General features: G+C 36.5%; 1 protein-coding gene across 6 annotated transcripts; it reads left to right on the top strand.

Annotated features, from left to right (window-relative positions):
• Positions 1-1,235: 1,235 nt before the first annotated feature.
• On the top strand, positions 1,236-15,775 carry LOC126707939 (trans-Golgi network-localized SYP41-interacting protein 1). 6 transcript variants are annotated; one of them, XM_050407689.1, is made up of 10 exons: positions 1,236-1,490; positions 1,828-1,944; positions 2,569-2,832; positions 2,985-8,882; positions 12,299-13,184; positions 13,272-13,957; positions 14,585-14,726; positions 14,892-14,973; positions 15,069-15,183; positions 15,388-15,775. In XM_050407689.1, exons 2-9 carry the CDS (start codon positions 1,894-1,896, stop codon positions 15,169-15,171), a joined length of 8,112 nt encoding a protein of 2,703 aa, XP_050263646.1. In that variant the 5' UTR covers positions 1,236-1,490; positions 1,828-1,893; the 3' UTR covers positions 15,172-15,183; positions 15,388-15,775. The 6 variants fall into 6 exon arrangements, with proteins under 6 accessions (XP_050263646.1, XP_050263644.1, XP_050263643.1 ...); XM_050407687.1 differs by having other exon boundaries at positions 2,569-2,841; XM_050407686.1 differs by having other exon boundaries at positions 2,569-2,845; positions 2,974-8,882.
• The last annotated feature ends 772 nt before the right edge of the window (positions 15,776-16,547 follow it).

The following is a 16,547-nucleotide window of genomic DNA, read 5'->3' as shown; positions in this document are numbered from 1 at the left end:
CTCAAACAACAATATTGTGGTGAAATTCTTGAAAAAATTGCTTTTACTAAAGCTGAAAACTGGAACCAAGTGAAGAAGTGTATGATGCAAGATTCAGTACATACTTTCAGTTAGAGCCCATAGGACATTACATTTTCATAGAAACAACACATAACTAAGAAGCATCAAAATTAAGCAGGTAATGAATGTCACAAATACGAGACTGATAAATCTAAATCTATTCACATGCAAATATATATTTTAATACTTCTTTACTTATATATATATATATATATATATATAGAGAGAGAGTAATATAGAATTGGTTAAAAAAACATTTTAATGAAATGTAATGTAAAATATATAATCTTGTTTTTGAAAATTGGCTAGGTAAAAAAAAAAAAAAAAAAGGTTCTCATGTTAAAATAGACATGAAATTTTTTGCAAGTCTCTTACAGTATCTCACATCTTTTTTTTCTTTAAAAAAAAAAAAAAATTTACATAGACCGATATGGGTGATTTTTGGAGTTACATGTGAAAAATTTATCCTTTATGTATGGATAAATTTTTATATATACTTAAAAGATATACATTAAGATGCATAGTATAATTTTTACGTATATAATTTAAATATTATTGATAGTCATTCTTATGTTTTTTCTAACACTTTAAAAAGTTTTGTAAGAATATTATTAGGTAGAAAATATAAATTGACCATTTATTTATTTATGTTCATTAATTCTAGACTCTTTTGATTTTGTAAGCAATAACTTATTTGGATAAATATTTATAATGTGATACCATATTTGATTATAAAATTAAGAAATAAAACTCTCTTTAAAAATAAATAATTTAGGACACATGTTATAAAATTGAACTTCAATCGTAGAATCTAATTAAATTTTCTCAAAGTTTTGCATATATATATTTTTATTTATTTATAAAAAAACCCACAAACTGAGAAATAAAAAGAAACACATTTCTTTATTTTGTTGGAAAAGTAATGCTATAATTACAAATTATTTTATAATATTTTTACAAAATGTTAATGTGGCCAATATCTTATTAGTTTTCAATTAGGTTTATCATTAATATCACTTTTTTCATTTACTAATAATCACTCACCACATTAACAATTTATAAAATATTTTGTAAAATAGTTTTTATCTTTCACATTATTATTTTGGAAATATAAAAAGAGAAAATTTAGGTAGGGAGTAAGATTTGGGTTGAGTACCAAACGTAACCGGCTCAGCCCCTCAGTGCCGAACAAACAGTGTGTTTTATTTGTGTTATTTACAACTATGCCATGCCCATTTCGACGTTTTACCTATAGAGGTGAGAGCCTACAGAGAAAACGAAGCTTGCGTTAGATCTAAGAAAAAACGCATAAAACAAAAACTCACACACACTCCAACAAGTCTCTGTTGTTTTTTCGAAGCAAAAGCAAAATCAATTTTGCATTTGCACTATTCGAATAGATCGAGCCAAGCTATAAGCCAAATATTGAGGTAGGTTTTTCATTTCATTTCGAAAAATCAATGTCTGTTTTCGATGTTTCACGAATCAAATTGTTTTCGTTTTCAAACAATTTACCGTTTGATTGATAGTTAGGGTTTAATTTGGTAGAACAATTCGAATCAGTTCCTTTTTAACGTTCTGTTTGGTCGGTGGGAAAAATGCACGAAACTGAGATTTTGAATTTTCAGGTTCATAATGATTAGCTAGTTATTTGAGTTAATAGGCACTTGAAAGTTGAGTCTTATAAGAATTTTCTCTGCTACCAAACAACAAACATGGACATTTGATTATTTATGTTGAATATTCGTTTTTTTGTTGTTGTTCTAGGCATTGTAAAGAGGTGGAGTCTCTAATGGTGATCGAGACTTGTGTGTGGTTTTGATTTGTGTGGAGATGGACAAGAACAAGAGCCGTACCGATCTGCTCGCTGCTGGCCGCAAAAAGGTCCTTGTTCATTTACTTTGTTTATTCATTCTATGTAGTTTGGGATTTTTTGTGTTTGAAACTGTTGTTATTTCGTGTTTGGTTGCTTAGAAATTGTAGGAAAAGAAAGGATATAGGTTTTGTTTCTTTGGTTTTATGATATGATCGAGTTCATAATTAAGTTAATTTTGTATTATAGTTAAGTTTTAGTTCGATAACTGTTTGGGGGCAACTGAGCTGGTTACTTTGTTTGAAGGAGTGGAAATAAAATTAGTAGAAACAAGATTTTTGCTTTGTGTTTTCTATTATTTATTTTGGTATCTCATCGGGCAAATGTAGCACCAGGGTTTTTGAATATTTTTTGTCGGGTGTGATTAAAACATGGGTTGCTGAATCATTGTTTGGTTGTTAGGATATTAAAGCTGAAGATCTGTAAAAAAAAAAAAAGATAAAGTTTTAATATCATGTATTTTGTTTACTGTTCTTAAAACTGGGAAATTCGAGCTGAGCTATATTTTTCAATTGGGTTCCCTAGGATTTGGAAATTATGCTAGTTTCCTTTTCCCTGATATCTTATCAACAAAACAGATAGTGAATGTGAGTGGTTGGGGATATTAATTTTTGGTTTTAATTTTCTATCAATAGCTTCAGCAATATCGTCAGAAGAAGGAAGGTAAAGGCAGTGCTAGCCATGGAAAATCCTCAAAAAAATCCAGTAAATCTGACCAGCATGAAGCTGATGCTGATGAATCATCCACTACCCCAGTACCAACTGTGTCGTCCCAGGTTACTGAAAGGGAAATTGCACCTCATGATGGTTCAGATTTGGAAACTATTGAATCATCATTATCGCATTCGACAGGGATTAGTGAGCCTGATACATCCTCGATGCAGTCGAGGGAAGATCAGGTAACAGATGTAGGTTGTCCTCTCCTTCACTTGATACTTAATTCTTAATCATTTAGGAATATCCGAGAAATATGTTGGGCTGGTTAGGGAAGATAATGTGTGGATTTGATGTATAATTATATCTCATTTGTTGCTGGGTAGGGGCAATGCAGGAAGCTGATGGTTTGGACTCAAAGCAATCTGATCGCAGCAGTGAAATAGAGCTTGAAGGAGACAGGCAGCTTCCTTTGTATGAGCATGGTGAAAGTGCTGAAACTCTTTCAAGGATAGCTTCAGTAGAGACTAGTATGGAGGAGACATACTGTGAAGCAGAGCAAACTGGTGAGCCAGGTGAAGTATCTGCATCTGATGGTACACTCTTGTCAGATGGGTTTTCAGCTTCTGTTTCGACTTTACAAGAAGCCGACAGGATTTCAGCTGTTAATCCTTCCATGACAAATTGGCAGAGACTAGAAATAGCACCAGATTCATCTTACGGAGAAAACTCAAACATGACTTTTCAGTCTGGTGACTATGGAAAAGGCAGGGAAGAAAAGGTTCAGACTGATTTGGACAATAGGACAGCTGCAGAGGGGTACAATCAGCAGTATATGCCTGATGAATCTTTTATGCCTGAGGGTGAAAGCCTTGAAAGACCTGAAAAGAAAATGGCAAGTTTGGCTGGAGGATGGACTGTTTCTCCTGTTGCAGACATGAGTGCAACCAGTCTTTTGCAGCTTGCAGAGTTGATAAGGGGTCTTAATGAAGAAGAATTTAGGTTTCTGCTCAAGTCAAGAGAATCAATTACTAATGCAGAATTGGGGAGTGGGAGTTTTACTTTTGCAGAGTATGGCTTTACAGATTTATTGGAGAGACTCAAAGAAGAATTATATCTCACATATTTTACTAAAGATATCTTTCACTTGCAACTTGCTGAACAGTCTGAACTACAGATGGGGTTAGATCACCAGCAGCGTCAGTTGGTTGATGAATTATCTCTACTCAATGCTTCACTCAATGAAGTTCGTGAGAAGAATCAATTCCTTGTTGAAGAGCTTGCACAATGCAGATCTGAACTCCAGTTTGTAACTACCAGGAGGGAGGAGCTCCAAGACCAATTCCTTATAGCAAAGGCGGAGGTTGAGGAATTTTCTGCTAGAGCATGTGAGTTGCAGAATAGTCTGGAAAGGTCAGAAGGGGACTTGCTGATCCGCTTAACAGAGTTGGCTGACTGCAAGAGTTTGGTAGCAGCTTTACAGGTGGAAAATAATAATTTAGAGGGGACCATTTCTTCTGTGAATGAAGAGAGAAACAAACTTGTGGATGAAAAGGAGTTTCTATTCCGTGAGAATGGGAAGCTGTTAATTGAATTAGCTGACAGCAAGAGTTTGATGGCAGCTTTACAGGTTGAAAGTTCTAGCTTAAATGAGAGTCTTGCTTCAGTGATGGATGAGAGAAAGAAGCTTGAAGAGGATAAGAAGCATCTGTCCCATGAGAAGGAGAAACAATCAATAGAATTGGCCGACTGTAAGGCTTTGGTTGCAGCTTTACAGGAAGAAAATGGAAATTTAAGTGGGAGTCTTGCTTTGGAAACACAACAAAGAAGCAAGCTTGAAGAGGAGAAGGAGCATCTTTTTCTTGAGAATGAGAGGCTTAATACTGAGCTTCTTGCTCTTCAGGAACGGTTGTCTACAGACCATGGGGAACGAATGAAGGTTGAAGTTGACCTGAAGGAAGTGACTATGCGCCTTGAACAAGTCACTGGGGAAAATATTTATCTTCATAGCAGTCTGGACACTCTTAAAGCTAAAATAGGAGAGATTGATAGCCAGCAAACCCAAATAGCCTGTCAAGTTGGGGAAGCTGGGAATGAAGTCAGTCTGGAAGTACGAAGTAGAGGCCATGAAAGTGGAGCAGATTATGAAGATTCTCACAAGATTCTTGGGAAGCAAGATAGTGAAGTTTATTCTCCTGTATTGGAGACGCCCTTATCTGATGGCCTTGCTGTAGAACCACCACTCGAGCTGCCTGAACAGGTAGTCTTTGATGATTCTTTTGGGTTTGTTGCCTTGAAGGGACACTTAGAGGAGGCAGAGAAAATTTTGCAGAAACTTGAAAAGGCAATTGAAGGGATGCATTCTCATTCAGCATTTTTGAGCAGGTCAGCTGGTAAAGTTGCTGCACCTGGGGTTTCAAAACTGATTCAAGCCTTTGAGTCGAAGGTGCAACTTGATGAACAAGAGGAAGAGGAAAGGGCTTTGACTGAAAATCAATCTCCAGAAGATCTATTCACAGTAACAAAAGAGCAAACCGGAAATTTGAGGGCATTGCTTAAGCAGCTGGGGGTGGGTGCTGAGGATGCCAGTATACTGCTCAAGGGGGAACGCGATGGTAGGAAAATTGCTAATGCCATGTTCGAGGAGCTCAGGGATGAACATGAAGCTTTGAAGGAACACAGTAACAATTTGGAAGCTGCCAACATAGAGCTTGGGGTTCTATGTGAAGCTTTAAAGGAACATGTTGGTGACGTTGAGGCAAAGAATGGTGAGCTTGAGGTTCTCTATGAATCCTTGAAGCAACATGACATTAATCTCAGAGCAGAAAACAGCAAGCTTGGTGGAAAACTACGAGGTTACCAATCAAGAATTAGTGAATTGCAGAGTCAATTGTATGATTTTCAGCATAGTTCAAATGAGATAGCTTCTGTAATTGGCAGTCAATTAGAAAATTTGCAGAAGGAAGCGGATGAGAGGGTATTGATTCTTGAGCAAGATTGGAATTCTACTGTTACTCAGATTCTTGATGCTGTTGGGAAGCTTGATAAATCAATTGGGGAAGATTTCACCTCAACCATCTCAACTGGTACTCACAATGGCTTGGATATAAGCAGCCGTGTTGCTGCTTCTGTTAATGTTGCCAATGAATTGATTGAGGCTCTGCAGGGGAAACTCCAAGCTGCTCAAACTGACCATGAAGCAATCTGTACTTTATACAAAGAGGCGAATGAGAAAAGTGGTGATTTGCATGGAAAAAATGAATTGGCTATTGGTATATTGAGTAGGATGCATGGTAAACTTTGGGAACTTGTGATAAGTTCATGTGGATCTGTGGAAGAAAGTGAGAAAAATGTACAAATTGAGAAACTGCTTGATCCCTTAGATTATAGTGAATACAAGACCCTCCTGGACCAGCTGGAGAATTCTCTGGATGAGAAGCTGCAACTCAAGTCTGTTAACAGTAAACTCACCGCAGAGTTGATTAATCGAGCAGAAGAATTTGAGGAAATGAACAGGAGATGCCTGAATTTAAATGCTATTCATAAGTTAATTGAAGATGTTGAAGATGTGTTAAAATTGGATGAAGCTGAGATTAACTTGGATGCAACACCTGCTTTGCGTTTGGAGTTTTTGGTGTCTGTTCTTGTTCAGAAATTTAAGGAGGCTGATGTGCAAGTTGGCTTGTCTAGAGAACAGTTTGGATATAAGATGATGGAGTTGACTGAATTGCAGGATAAGATACATCAGTTAGAAGCCTTGACCTTTGAGCATGAAAATGAAATCCCTATTCTCAGGGACAGTTTACGCCTGGCAGAGGAAGCTTTTATTGCCACACGTTCTGAATTACAAGAGAAAATAAGTGAACTTGAACAGTCAGATCAGCGAGTATCTTCTATTAGAGAGAAACTTGGCATAGCTGTTGCCAAGGGGAAAGGCTTGGTTGTGCAGCGAGATGGTCTCAAGCAGTCTCTGGCAGAGACTTCTAGTGAACTGGAGAGATGCTTGCAAGAGCTGCAGTTGAAAGACACCAAGCTTCAAGAAGTTGAAACAAAACTTAAGACCTACTCGGAGGCAGGTGAGCGTGTGGAAGCTCTGGAATCTGAGCTTTCATACATTCGCAACTCAGCCACTAGTTTAAGAGAATCATTCCTTCTTAAAGATTCTGTCCTTCAAAGAATAGAAGAGATTTTGGAAGACCTTGATCTGCCAGAGCATTTTCATTCAAGAGATATAATTGAAAAGATTGATTGGTTGGCGAGGTCAGCAACTGGAAACTCTGTGCCTTTGACTGATTGGGATCAGAAGAGTTCTGCAGGAGGAGGTTCATATTCTGATGCTGGTTTTGTTGGTATAGATGCTTGGAGAGACGATGTACAGCCAAGCTCAAATTCAGGGGACGATTTGAGAAGAAAGTTGGAGGAACTTCAAAATAGGTTTTATGGGTTGGCTGAACAAAATGAAATGCTCGAACAATCGTTAATGGAAAGGAACAACTTGGTACAGAGATTCGAAGAACTTTTGGACAGGATTGATATTGATATGCCTTCGCAGTTTCGGTCCGCGGAACCAGAGGATAGGATCGAATGGTTAGGAAAAGCGCTTTTGGAGGCTCAGCATGAGAGAAATTCTTTCCGGGAGAAGATTGATAATTTTGAAAATTATTGTGGATCACTAAGTGCTGATTTGGAAGAGTCACAAAGGAGAACATCTGGCCTTGAGGCAGACCTCCAGGCAGTTACCCAAGAGAGAGAGCACCTTTCTGAAAGATTCGAGATACTGGCTCATGAACATGAAAAACTCTCAGCAAAGACAATTGAGGCAGACCTCCAGGCAGTTACTCAAGAGAGAGAGCACCTTTCTGAAAGATTTGAGATACTGGCTCATGAACACGAAAAACTTTCAGCAGAGACAGTTGAGTTCAAACTTGAGAATGAAAAGCTGCAGCATGAAGTTACGGGTTTGAAGGATAAATTGGTTGATCAGCTTGGGAATGAGGAACGAATTGTCAGCATTGAAGGTGAAATCAGAAGATTGCAGGATTTGGTTAGCGATGCGTTGCAAGAGTCTGGAACAAAAGATCTGGTTTCTGGAACTGGTAGTATCCATTGCCTGGAGGAATTACTGAGGAAGCTTATAGAAAATTACACAAATCTTTCTTCAATGAATCCTGTGCTTGGGGATGTGGCTGATACAGACCATGCTAAAAATTCTAATATTACTCTTGATGAAGCAAGAAGCATAAATTCACATGATTCCAGGGAACTGGATATAGCTGTTCCGAATAAAGAACTGGAGGAGGCTATGCGTGAGCTGATGCATGTGACGGAGGAAAGAGATAGATATATGGAGAAGCAGCAAAGTTTGATTTGTGAAGTAGAAGCTCTTGGTAGAAGAAAAGAGGAGTTGCAAGAGCTACTTAGTCAGGAGGAGCAGAAGTCTGCTTCTGTGAGAGAGAAGTTAAATGTTGCAGTTAGAAAAGGGAAGTCACTGGTGCAACAGCGGGACAGTCTGAAGCAAACCATTGAAGAGAAGAATACTGAGGTGGAACTTTTGAAATCTCAGATTACCCACTGGGAAAATGCTCTTGCAGAGTATGAACAGAAGTTCAGGGACTTATCTGCTTACCCAGAAAGGGTAGAAGCCCTAGAATCTGAGCGTTTGTTATTGAGGAATCATTTAACAGAAACTGAGCACTATTTACAAGAGAAAGAACATATGTTGAGCATGATTTTGAATATTTTAAATGGCATTGATGTTGGTGGTGAAGTCAACAACAGTGGTGATCCAGTGGAGAGGTTGGAACAACTTGGAAAACTAGTCTCTGATTTAGACGCAGCTGTTGCTTCTTCAGAGCAGCAGTCGAGGAAATCTAAAAGAGCAGCAGAGCTGCTCCTTGCTGAGCTGAATGAGGTTCAAGACAGAAATGATGTTCTTCAAGAGGAGCTAGCAAAAGCTGCAAATGAAGTTGCTGAACTTACTAAGGAAAGGGATTTGACTGAGGCTGCCAAACTTGAAGCTATTTCACGGCTTGAAAAGTTATCTGATGTTCGTTCTGAGGAAAGAAAGAACCAATTATCTGAATTTATGCGGATAAAGTCTATTCTGAACCAACTCAGAAAGGGCTTTCATGATGTTAAGAATTTACAAGGTGATGTTTTCTCCAAGGACTTGGAATTTTTGCACAATCTGGAGGTTGGTGTTGAGTCATTTCTGAAAGCAGACAAAGCTAAGCTAGTTGTTGCACCTCTTTTCACTGTATCTGATGGTGCTATATCCAGAATTTCAGATAAAAAGGTATCATTTGGGCTTATCTATTTGTCTTAGTATATTTTGCGTACACTTATCTATTTATGATCTTGTCTTTTCCATGTTAATTATCTTGTCTTTGGTTAATCTCACACTGGTTCTAAAGTAAAACATGCTATGGATGCAGCACATTCAGGGTTATTTTTATTCTTTTTGGGCATTGAAAAATTCTGGTAAAATTACTTTTTTTTGTTTTTTTTATAAATTTTTTGGGAGGGGGAATTTTTGCGGCCTTTGTACATGCATATGCAGTATATTTGCTAAGTGCTTGCATACATTTATGCATGCATGACTCATTGATATTTAAATGTTGTGGTTGAGCCTAAGGCCATTTGCAAGTTTATGCTGGGATTTGGGAATAAAAAATGTTTATAGTCATTATCCTAGTTACACTTAATTTTTTCTGAAGTAGTGTAATGACACTTATGTTAAAAAGAGTACCAAACCTCAATATATGTGCAGATTAGTACAGTCAAACCGATATAAATGTACTGCATGCTTATTGCTTTGATGTATCCTATGGCTATAAGTGGTAGCACCTCAAGATATGTATTTTGTCTTGGATAAGCTTGTTTTGGAAAAGTTATCTTTCTAGTTGGCATCCCTATACGGCTTGAGTTTCTGGTGGCCTTTTCTCTTTGTTGGTCATTTGCAAAAGATACATAGAATGGAGTTCTGGATTTCTTTCTCAAATAATTTGAGAGGAAGTGTCTAACAGCAGTTGATATTATATAAAGTTAATTTGTGTTGATTCTGAATTTTTTTGGTGCAGTATAGAGTGATATTTGCGTCTTATATTCTATATTGTTATGTACCCACAAAAGGATGTGCTATACTGTCTTTGTTAAAATTGAGAAACTCAACATCAGTGCACCTTGTGGTGAATCAGGTGTGCCTAGGTCCCCACCCACCCTCACTCACCCATGAAAAACATTGCGTAAAATACTAAGTTGGCCTTATTTATTTATTTTTTTGATAAGTTAACAGTAAACAGTATGCTCCCTCAGAACCAAAGACTAGTTTTTCATCAACTAAGTTGGCCTTTATTTTATAATATCAGTACTTTGAATCTGATGTTCTATGTTGTTTTGTTATAAAATAACTGAGAAACTCAGCTCATTAGCTGTCCCTCTTTAACTAATGAAAAAAAAAAAAAAACCCTCTTAAAAACAGTAATTTGTTCTTATTTGGTAGTCTTATTAGCACTCAAAAGCTGCTTATAGGGGGCAGAAAAGAAAATTATCATTTTTTTTTTTTTGACATTATTGTGCTGGCCCTTGGACTATTGTTGGTTGTTTCTAGCAAAATCTGGAATCTACTCACTTTTTATTGATAGGAAGAACTCCTCAAACTCCTTATAGTTGGAAAAGAATTGTTTTAATTTGAGCCACTTCCCATATGTCAAAATTTGAGGCCTTATGTGGATTTGTACAAAATACAAATAGGTTTTGAAACTTACGGATGAAAAATACCTATAAATTGGATTTTGTATGGAATCTATCCATTTGTACAAAAAGTAATGACCATCCTATTTGTAATGATAGTTATCTATTGTAGTGTTTAATTTCTCCCTCTTTCTATTTTTAAGTACTCCTATTATGTCAATTTTTTTTTTTTAATTTTTAATTTTTAGTTTTTTGAATAAGTAATATAACTTCATTGAATAAAGAAAACAATATAGGAAACCAAAGCACATAGGCGGCGTGCTAAGGAATCAGAAAAAACAGCAAAAACTATAAAGCAAAGAAAGTACAACTACCTAACAAATTTGTCAAAGAATTAAAAGTAAAAACACCTGAAGCATTTGTCCACTCTAGCAAAGTTTAGAGAAAAAACTTCATATCATGAGTTGATCTCTCACATCCTTCAAAAGTATGAGCATTCCTCTCCCACCAAATACCCCACATAATACAATGAGGAATCATACTCCAAATCACCAAGGACTTACGTCTGCTACATTTATACAACCAGTTTGCTAGAAGATCCACAACATGGCATGGCATAACCTAGTGAACCCCAAATAAAGAAAATACTGTATTCCACAACTCTCTAGCTACATAGCAATGTACCAATAAATGATCAATGGACTCCCCTATTATGTCAATTTGTAGAGTACTTTAGTGAAATTGATATCTTCATGCTACTTTAATTATAGAAAGAAAGTCTATTTGATATGTTTGGAATGGAGGGAGATGGGGCAGCGGAGATGATGTAGGATAAATTAGGGAATTTGTCTATGAGTGCTTGTGGTGGGCTTAGGGTTAGGAGAATTTGTGGATCTAGGGTTTAGAATTGTTGAATAAAGGTTTTTGTTGTTGTTTAATGAATTAAAAGGTGGTTTGATGAGTTATTTGATGGATATTTGGTAGAATAAAGTATGTGGGGTTAAGGGTTTTGATAGGTAAAAGAAAGGTCTTGATTTGGGATTGGAAGGAAGAAGAAATAGATAATTTAATGGTGTTTAGGGGCTGCATGAACAATTGAACAGTATCCGTGAATAACACAGCAAGAAAGAGAAGAAAAGGGAAAAGAGAAAGGGAGAAAGAACTCGCAAAGGCAAACATGCCTCAATGCTCAAAACATTTAATATTTTTTATTAATCAACTCAATCTCTCCTTTGAGTATATCGAGCACATATTCTTTCTCGTACCTGTAGTATTAAGACTCCTAGTTTGGCTAGAAAACTAAAATTTAATAAAAGACTAACATGGACTCAAAGAAATAAAACCTAAGATATGTAGCCTAGAAAAATTCTTCTTAATTAAACTACCAAATTACCCTTAATGCATAGCAATTATTCACAGCAATTACGGAAATTACAGTTTTGCACAAAATTCACCGTAACTTATTAAAAAATCCTTTTTAATGTGAGGACTGAGGACATGTATAGCTAGATCTTCAATTGGACTTCACATGTGGGCCCCATAAAATAAGTCTAAAATAGGCAAATTTGCAAGGTTTTAACAAATCAATCTGCCATGGCTGCATCAGGAGAGGGAAAGGTGCCTAGAATATACTAAAACTGAGTATATTTTAACCTTCCCCTCTCCTCTCCTCTCCTCTCCCCCCATTCAAACATAGGGCTAGGCTTTTGAGTCTTGTCTTAATATCAATAGATGTTTCACTTACAAGATTTGCACTAATGTTATATATACTGATCTACAGTTGTCAGTCTTTGCTTCATGTCATATTTGCATTGACTTTTGTTTTTCTGTAGATCTTTCTATAAAAATGAATAAAATAGTGGGCACAAGCAAAATTTCTACTCATCTAATTCTTATAAGACTTTTATTACTAAAATAGTATGCATTATTCTCCTTGACTAGCTTGTTGCTTTCTGAATTTAATTGGTCATTGAATGTGTAATTCATTTTTTATCTTGCACCCCGTGTTATCTTGTTCAGGAGAACTTTCTGTCTATGGATTCTTGGTTGGACTCCAAAACTGGTGGTCATTTTGACGAAAATGTTGTATTTGAAACATGTCATTTTGTTGTGGATCATCTGCAAGAATTCATGACAGAAATTGGAGATCTTAAAGAAAAATTCTCCAAACACTCAGTGTCATTACATGAACAAAGTAGCAGTCTATCTAAATTGATGGAGATTGTTCTGGGAGAGATGAATTCCCAAAAAGAGTCGTTTGAAGCAATGAAGAGAGACATGGTTCATATAGATTCAGTGGAAAAAGAAAAAGGCATGGAGCTTATACTGTTGCGTAAAAACATTGCTGTGCTTTATGAAGCATGTGCTAGTTCAGTTGTGGAAATTGAAAACAGAAGAGTTGACCTGGTTGGAAATAATATGGCTGCTGGAGATCTGGGTTTGAACTTGAGATCAACATCTGTTGATGGAGAATTTCCTTTCAGTGGACCAGCTCAATTGTCCTCTGAGGAATCTATCAGGACAATGGCAGATAAACTTGTATTGGCTGTGAGGGATTTTGCTAGCTTGAAAGCTGAAACTGTAGCGGGTAGCCAAAAGGAATTGAAGATTACCATAGCAAATTTGCAAAAGGAGCTTCAGGAGAAGGACATTCAGAAAGAAAGGATTTGCATGGAGCTGGTAGGTCAAATAAAGGAAGCTGAAGCTGCTGCAACAAGTTACTCACTAGATCTTCAATCTTCCATAGCGCGGGTGCATGATTTGGAAAAACAGGTTGAAGTGATAGAGAGAGAACGGAACTTACTAGAGCAGAAAGTGAAGGAGCTGCAAGATGCACAAGCCACCTCAACCGAGTTACAGGAGAAGGTTCAATCTCTTACTGATGTGCTTGCTGCCAAAGACCAAGGTCAGTTAGATTTTTCTTAAATTTACTCCATTTTTGTATGGTTCATAATGCTTTATTTGGATAATAGATACTACTTGTTGATCACAGAAATTGAGGCACTGATGCAAGCACTTGACGAGGAAGAGGTGCAGATGGAAGATCTGACAAACAAGATGGAGGAAATGGAAAAAGTTGTACAACAAAAGAATTTAGATTTGAAGAACCTTGATGCTTCTCGTGGGAAAGCTTTGAAAAAGCTTTCCATCACTGTGACCAAGTTTGATGAGCTTCATCATCTTTCTGAGAGTCTCCTAGCTGAGGTTGAAAAGCTTCAAGCACAACTGCAAGATCGGGATGCAGAGATCTCTTTCTTAAGGCAAGAGGTCACTAGATGCACCAATGATGTTCTTGTTGCATCACAAATGAGTAGCAAAAGGACCTCGGATGAGATTCATGAGTTCTTGACATGGTTTGAACTGATCGTTGCTCAGGCTGAGGTGCATGATGTGCATCTTGATGATAAGAACAGCAATGATGTTCATGAACACAAGGAAATACTCCAGAAGAAGGTTTTTTCTATCATATTGGAATTGGAAAATTTACGGGCAGCAGCTCAAAGTAAGGACATGTTGTTACAAGTCGAAAGAAGCAAAGTGGAAGAGTTAACACGCAAAGAAGAATTTCTTGAGAAGTCTTTACATGAGAAGGAATCACGATTAAATTTGCTGGAGGGTGTTGGGGAATCTGAAAGGGCAACTAGCATGACCTCTGAAATTTTGGAAGTTGAACCTGTGGTGAGAATATTTTAGATTCTTAGTTCTTATTATTTTGATATAGTTTTATTTGAATCCTTTTTAAAATTCATTTTCTGGAAAAAAAGATGCTAGGAACATCTTTGAAACACACCCCCCCCCCCCCCCCCCCCCCCCCCCCCGGGGGGAAAAAAAAACCAGGACCACCACCAAAAAAGAAAAGAAAATTTTATAGTGGCAACCACTGGTACATCTAATTGATGAATTCAGATGTGCCTTTTAGCACTGGTTTCTCTTTCAAAATTGTTAGATGTGATATTTGCTTTGTGCTTCTAGTTGATCTTTATAGACCACAACTATTCACTTTTTATTTTGTTCTGTACTATTAGTACTTATTAGGGGAGAAATGTTTTGAACTATTTGATAGATTGATTAAATTCAGATTATGTGAATGCCCCTTTGTGAGTTTTGGTTCATTAGTGATTGGTTTAAACATTATTATATTACTTGTGATTTTTGGTAGTTAATAATGTTTATATCCTCTATCAAAATTCATCTTCATTACTTTCAATGCCCTATCCTATATAGAGTATTCTATGATTTTGACCTTTTATCTTTGTTAGATTACCCTTGACATTACGTAATCAGTTATGGTGAACTTCCTTGCAGATAAACAAACGGACAGTGCCTGGGACTTCAATTGCACCTCAAGTGCGCAGTTTGCGGAAAGGCAACAATGACCAGGTTGCCATTGCTATAGATATGGATCCTGGCAGTAGTGGTAGGTTAGAAGACGAAGATGATGAGAAAGGTAAACCAAGAAAAATACAACTATTGGCTTGTTATTCTCTTTTATACACATGCGCGTGCAAGTGCATACACACACATATATTAACATAGCTTATAATATAATGAATGCATTTCTTATATATTTATGTTTTTTTTTCCTTTTGCTTTCATTCTTTTGCCAACGTAGTTCATGGTTTCAAGTCACTCACTACATCAAGAATTGTGCCAAGATTTACAAGACCTGTGACTGACATGATTGATGGCCTTTGGTAGGACACCCAATTATTTTTTTATTTTTATCATTTTGTTTTGAAACTCATTTAAGCAAATAGGCTGAAACCATATTTTATTCTTAACCTGCCAGGGTTTCTTGTGATCGGGCTCTGATGCGACAACCTGCATTACGTATGGGTATTATAATCTATTGGGCCATATTACATGCACTTCTTGCTACTGTTATGATTTGAGAAGCCAAACTGGTCAGTGAGCCTTTCTTCTTCGTATTAGTTGGCTTTGTTGCAAATCTGTTGGATTTACTGGGTGTGGGGTTTTTGTGTTTGTAATATCATGCAATATTTTTGCCTTGTCTATTTGTTCTACTGATGTGATATGCATTCTGTTTCACAGTTAAATGGCATGATTATGGTGTAAATTAAACTTAATTGCATTTTCCTGATCTGCAGGTTGATACTTATCTGAATGCACGAGGGCCCAACCATGATCTTGTTGTTTCTGGCATCAAATTTGTCTATGTAATCATTGATTTTTTATTTTTTATTTTATAAAGTATAATCATTGATTTTTTTTTTCTTCCTAGATATATTTAGATTGATCATTATTTAGCTCAACCAGGCAACTGTGATTCTCCATTTTTATTTTTGTTAATCCCAGATTGCTTGGTTGCATCCAATAAGACAAAATGCCTTGTTACCATGATACTAGAAATAGGTTGAGAATTTGTTTACTCAAAACCAACCAAAGGTTGTACTTCACTACTTTTGTATTTACACATATCCTTATAATTCTGAAGAATATCTTTAGTTATCCCTAATCGGAGGCACGCTTTGTTTTGATTTGTGGCTTGTACAAATTGGGTGGGTCTTCCATGTTAGAGCAAGTTTTGTGATCAATTGTGTATGTCTACACGTTTCTTAATATTGCTAACCGTCTAGTGTCCATATCTTTGTTGATTTATAATTTTTAAATTCATATAGTTTTCTTAAATCTCAATACATATATATATATATATATATATTTTTTTTTTTTTTCTTTTTTGGCTCACTATAACAATATGGTTGAAACTTTTCTTTTCCAAGTATTTTTGTTTAACTTTTGGCACATGAGAAGATAGTGCAGCAGAAAATAATGAGAACTATAACTCCCGGTGCTTTATTTGCATGGTATCATGACTTTAGATACTTCGAGTCTTGGACCGAATGCTGGATTTTGACAGAATAACCAAAAACATGCAGAATTGGCCGAAGTAGAGGTGGACTTGTGTTCTATTTTGAAAGAACAATGTTTAAGCATTGTGGCATGTAATCTTAAGAGCCATGCTACTTATCAAAAAACCTTACCAGCAATGCTGGAGGGATTATATATTCAGTGTGCAGCTGTACATGTTTGCCCCATGAGATTCCCAGTCAATTTCAGAGCTATCTATCATCATTAGATTAGCCAAAGATCAAAGACTATAAAGTGATCAATATCTTCCTACTGTCTGGTAGGACGCCTCCTGTATCTAAGTTTTCAATAATTTGTTGTAGAAGGCCAATAAACCAACAATTGGGTCCTCTAGCTATATGTCAAGGATTGGAAAGATTTCAAAGATTTTTTACATCAT

This window comes from Quercus robur, chromosome 12, assembly GCF_932294415.1.
Source record: "Quercus robur chromosome 12, dhQueRobu3.1, whole genome shotgun sequence".
Classification (NCBI taxonomy): domain Eukaryota; kingdom Viridiplantae; phylum Streptophyta; class Magnoliopsida; order Fagales; family Fagaceae; genus Quercus; species Quercus robur.
Note: the sequence above shows the minus strand (reverse complement) of the source record. Positions and strands in the feature narration are given on the sequence as shown.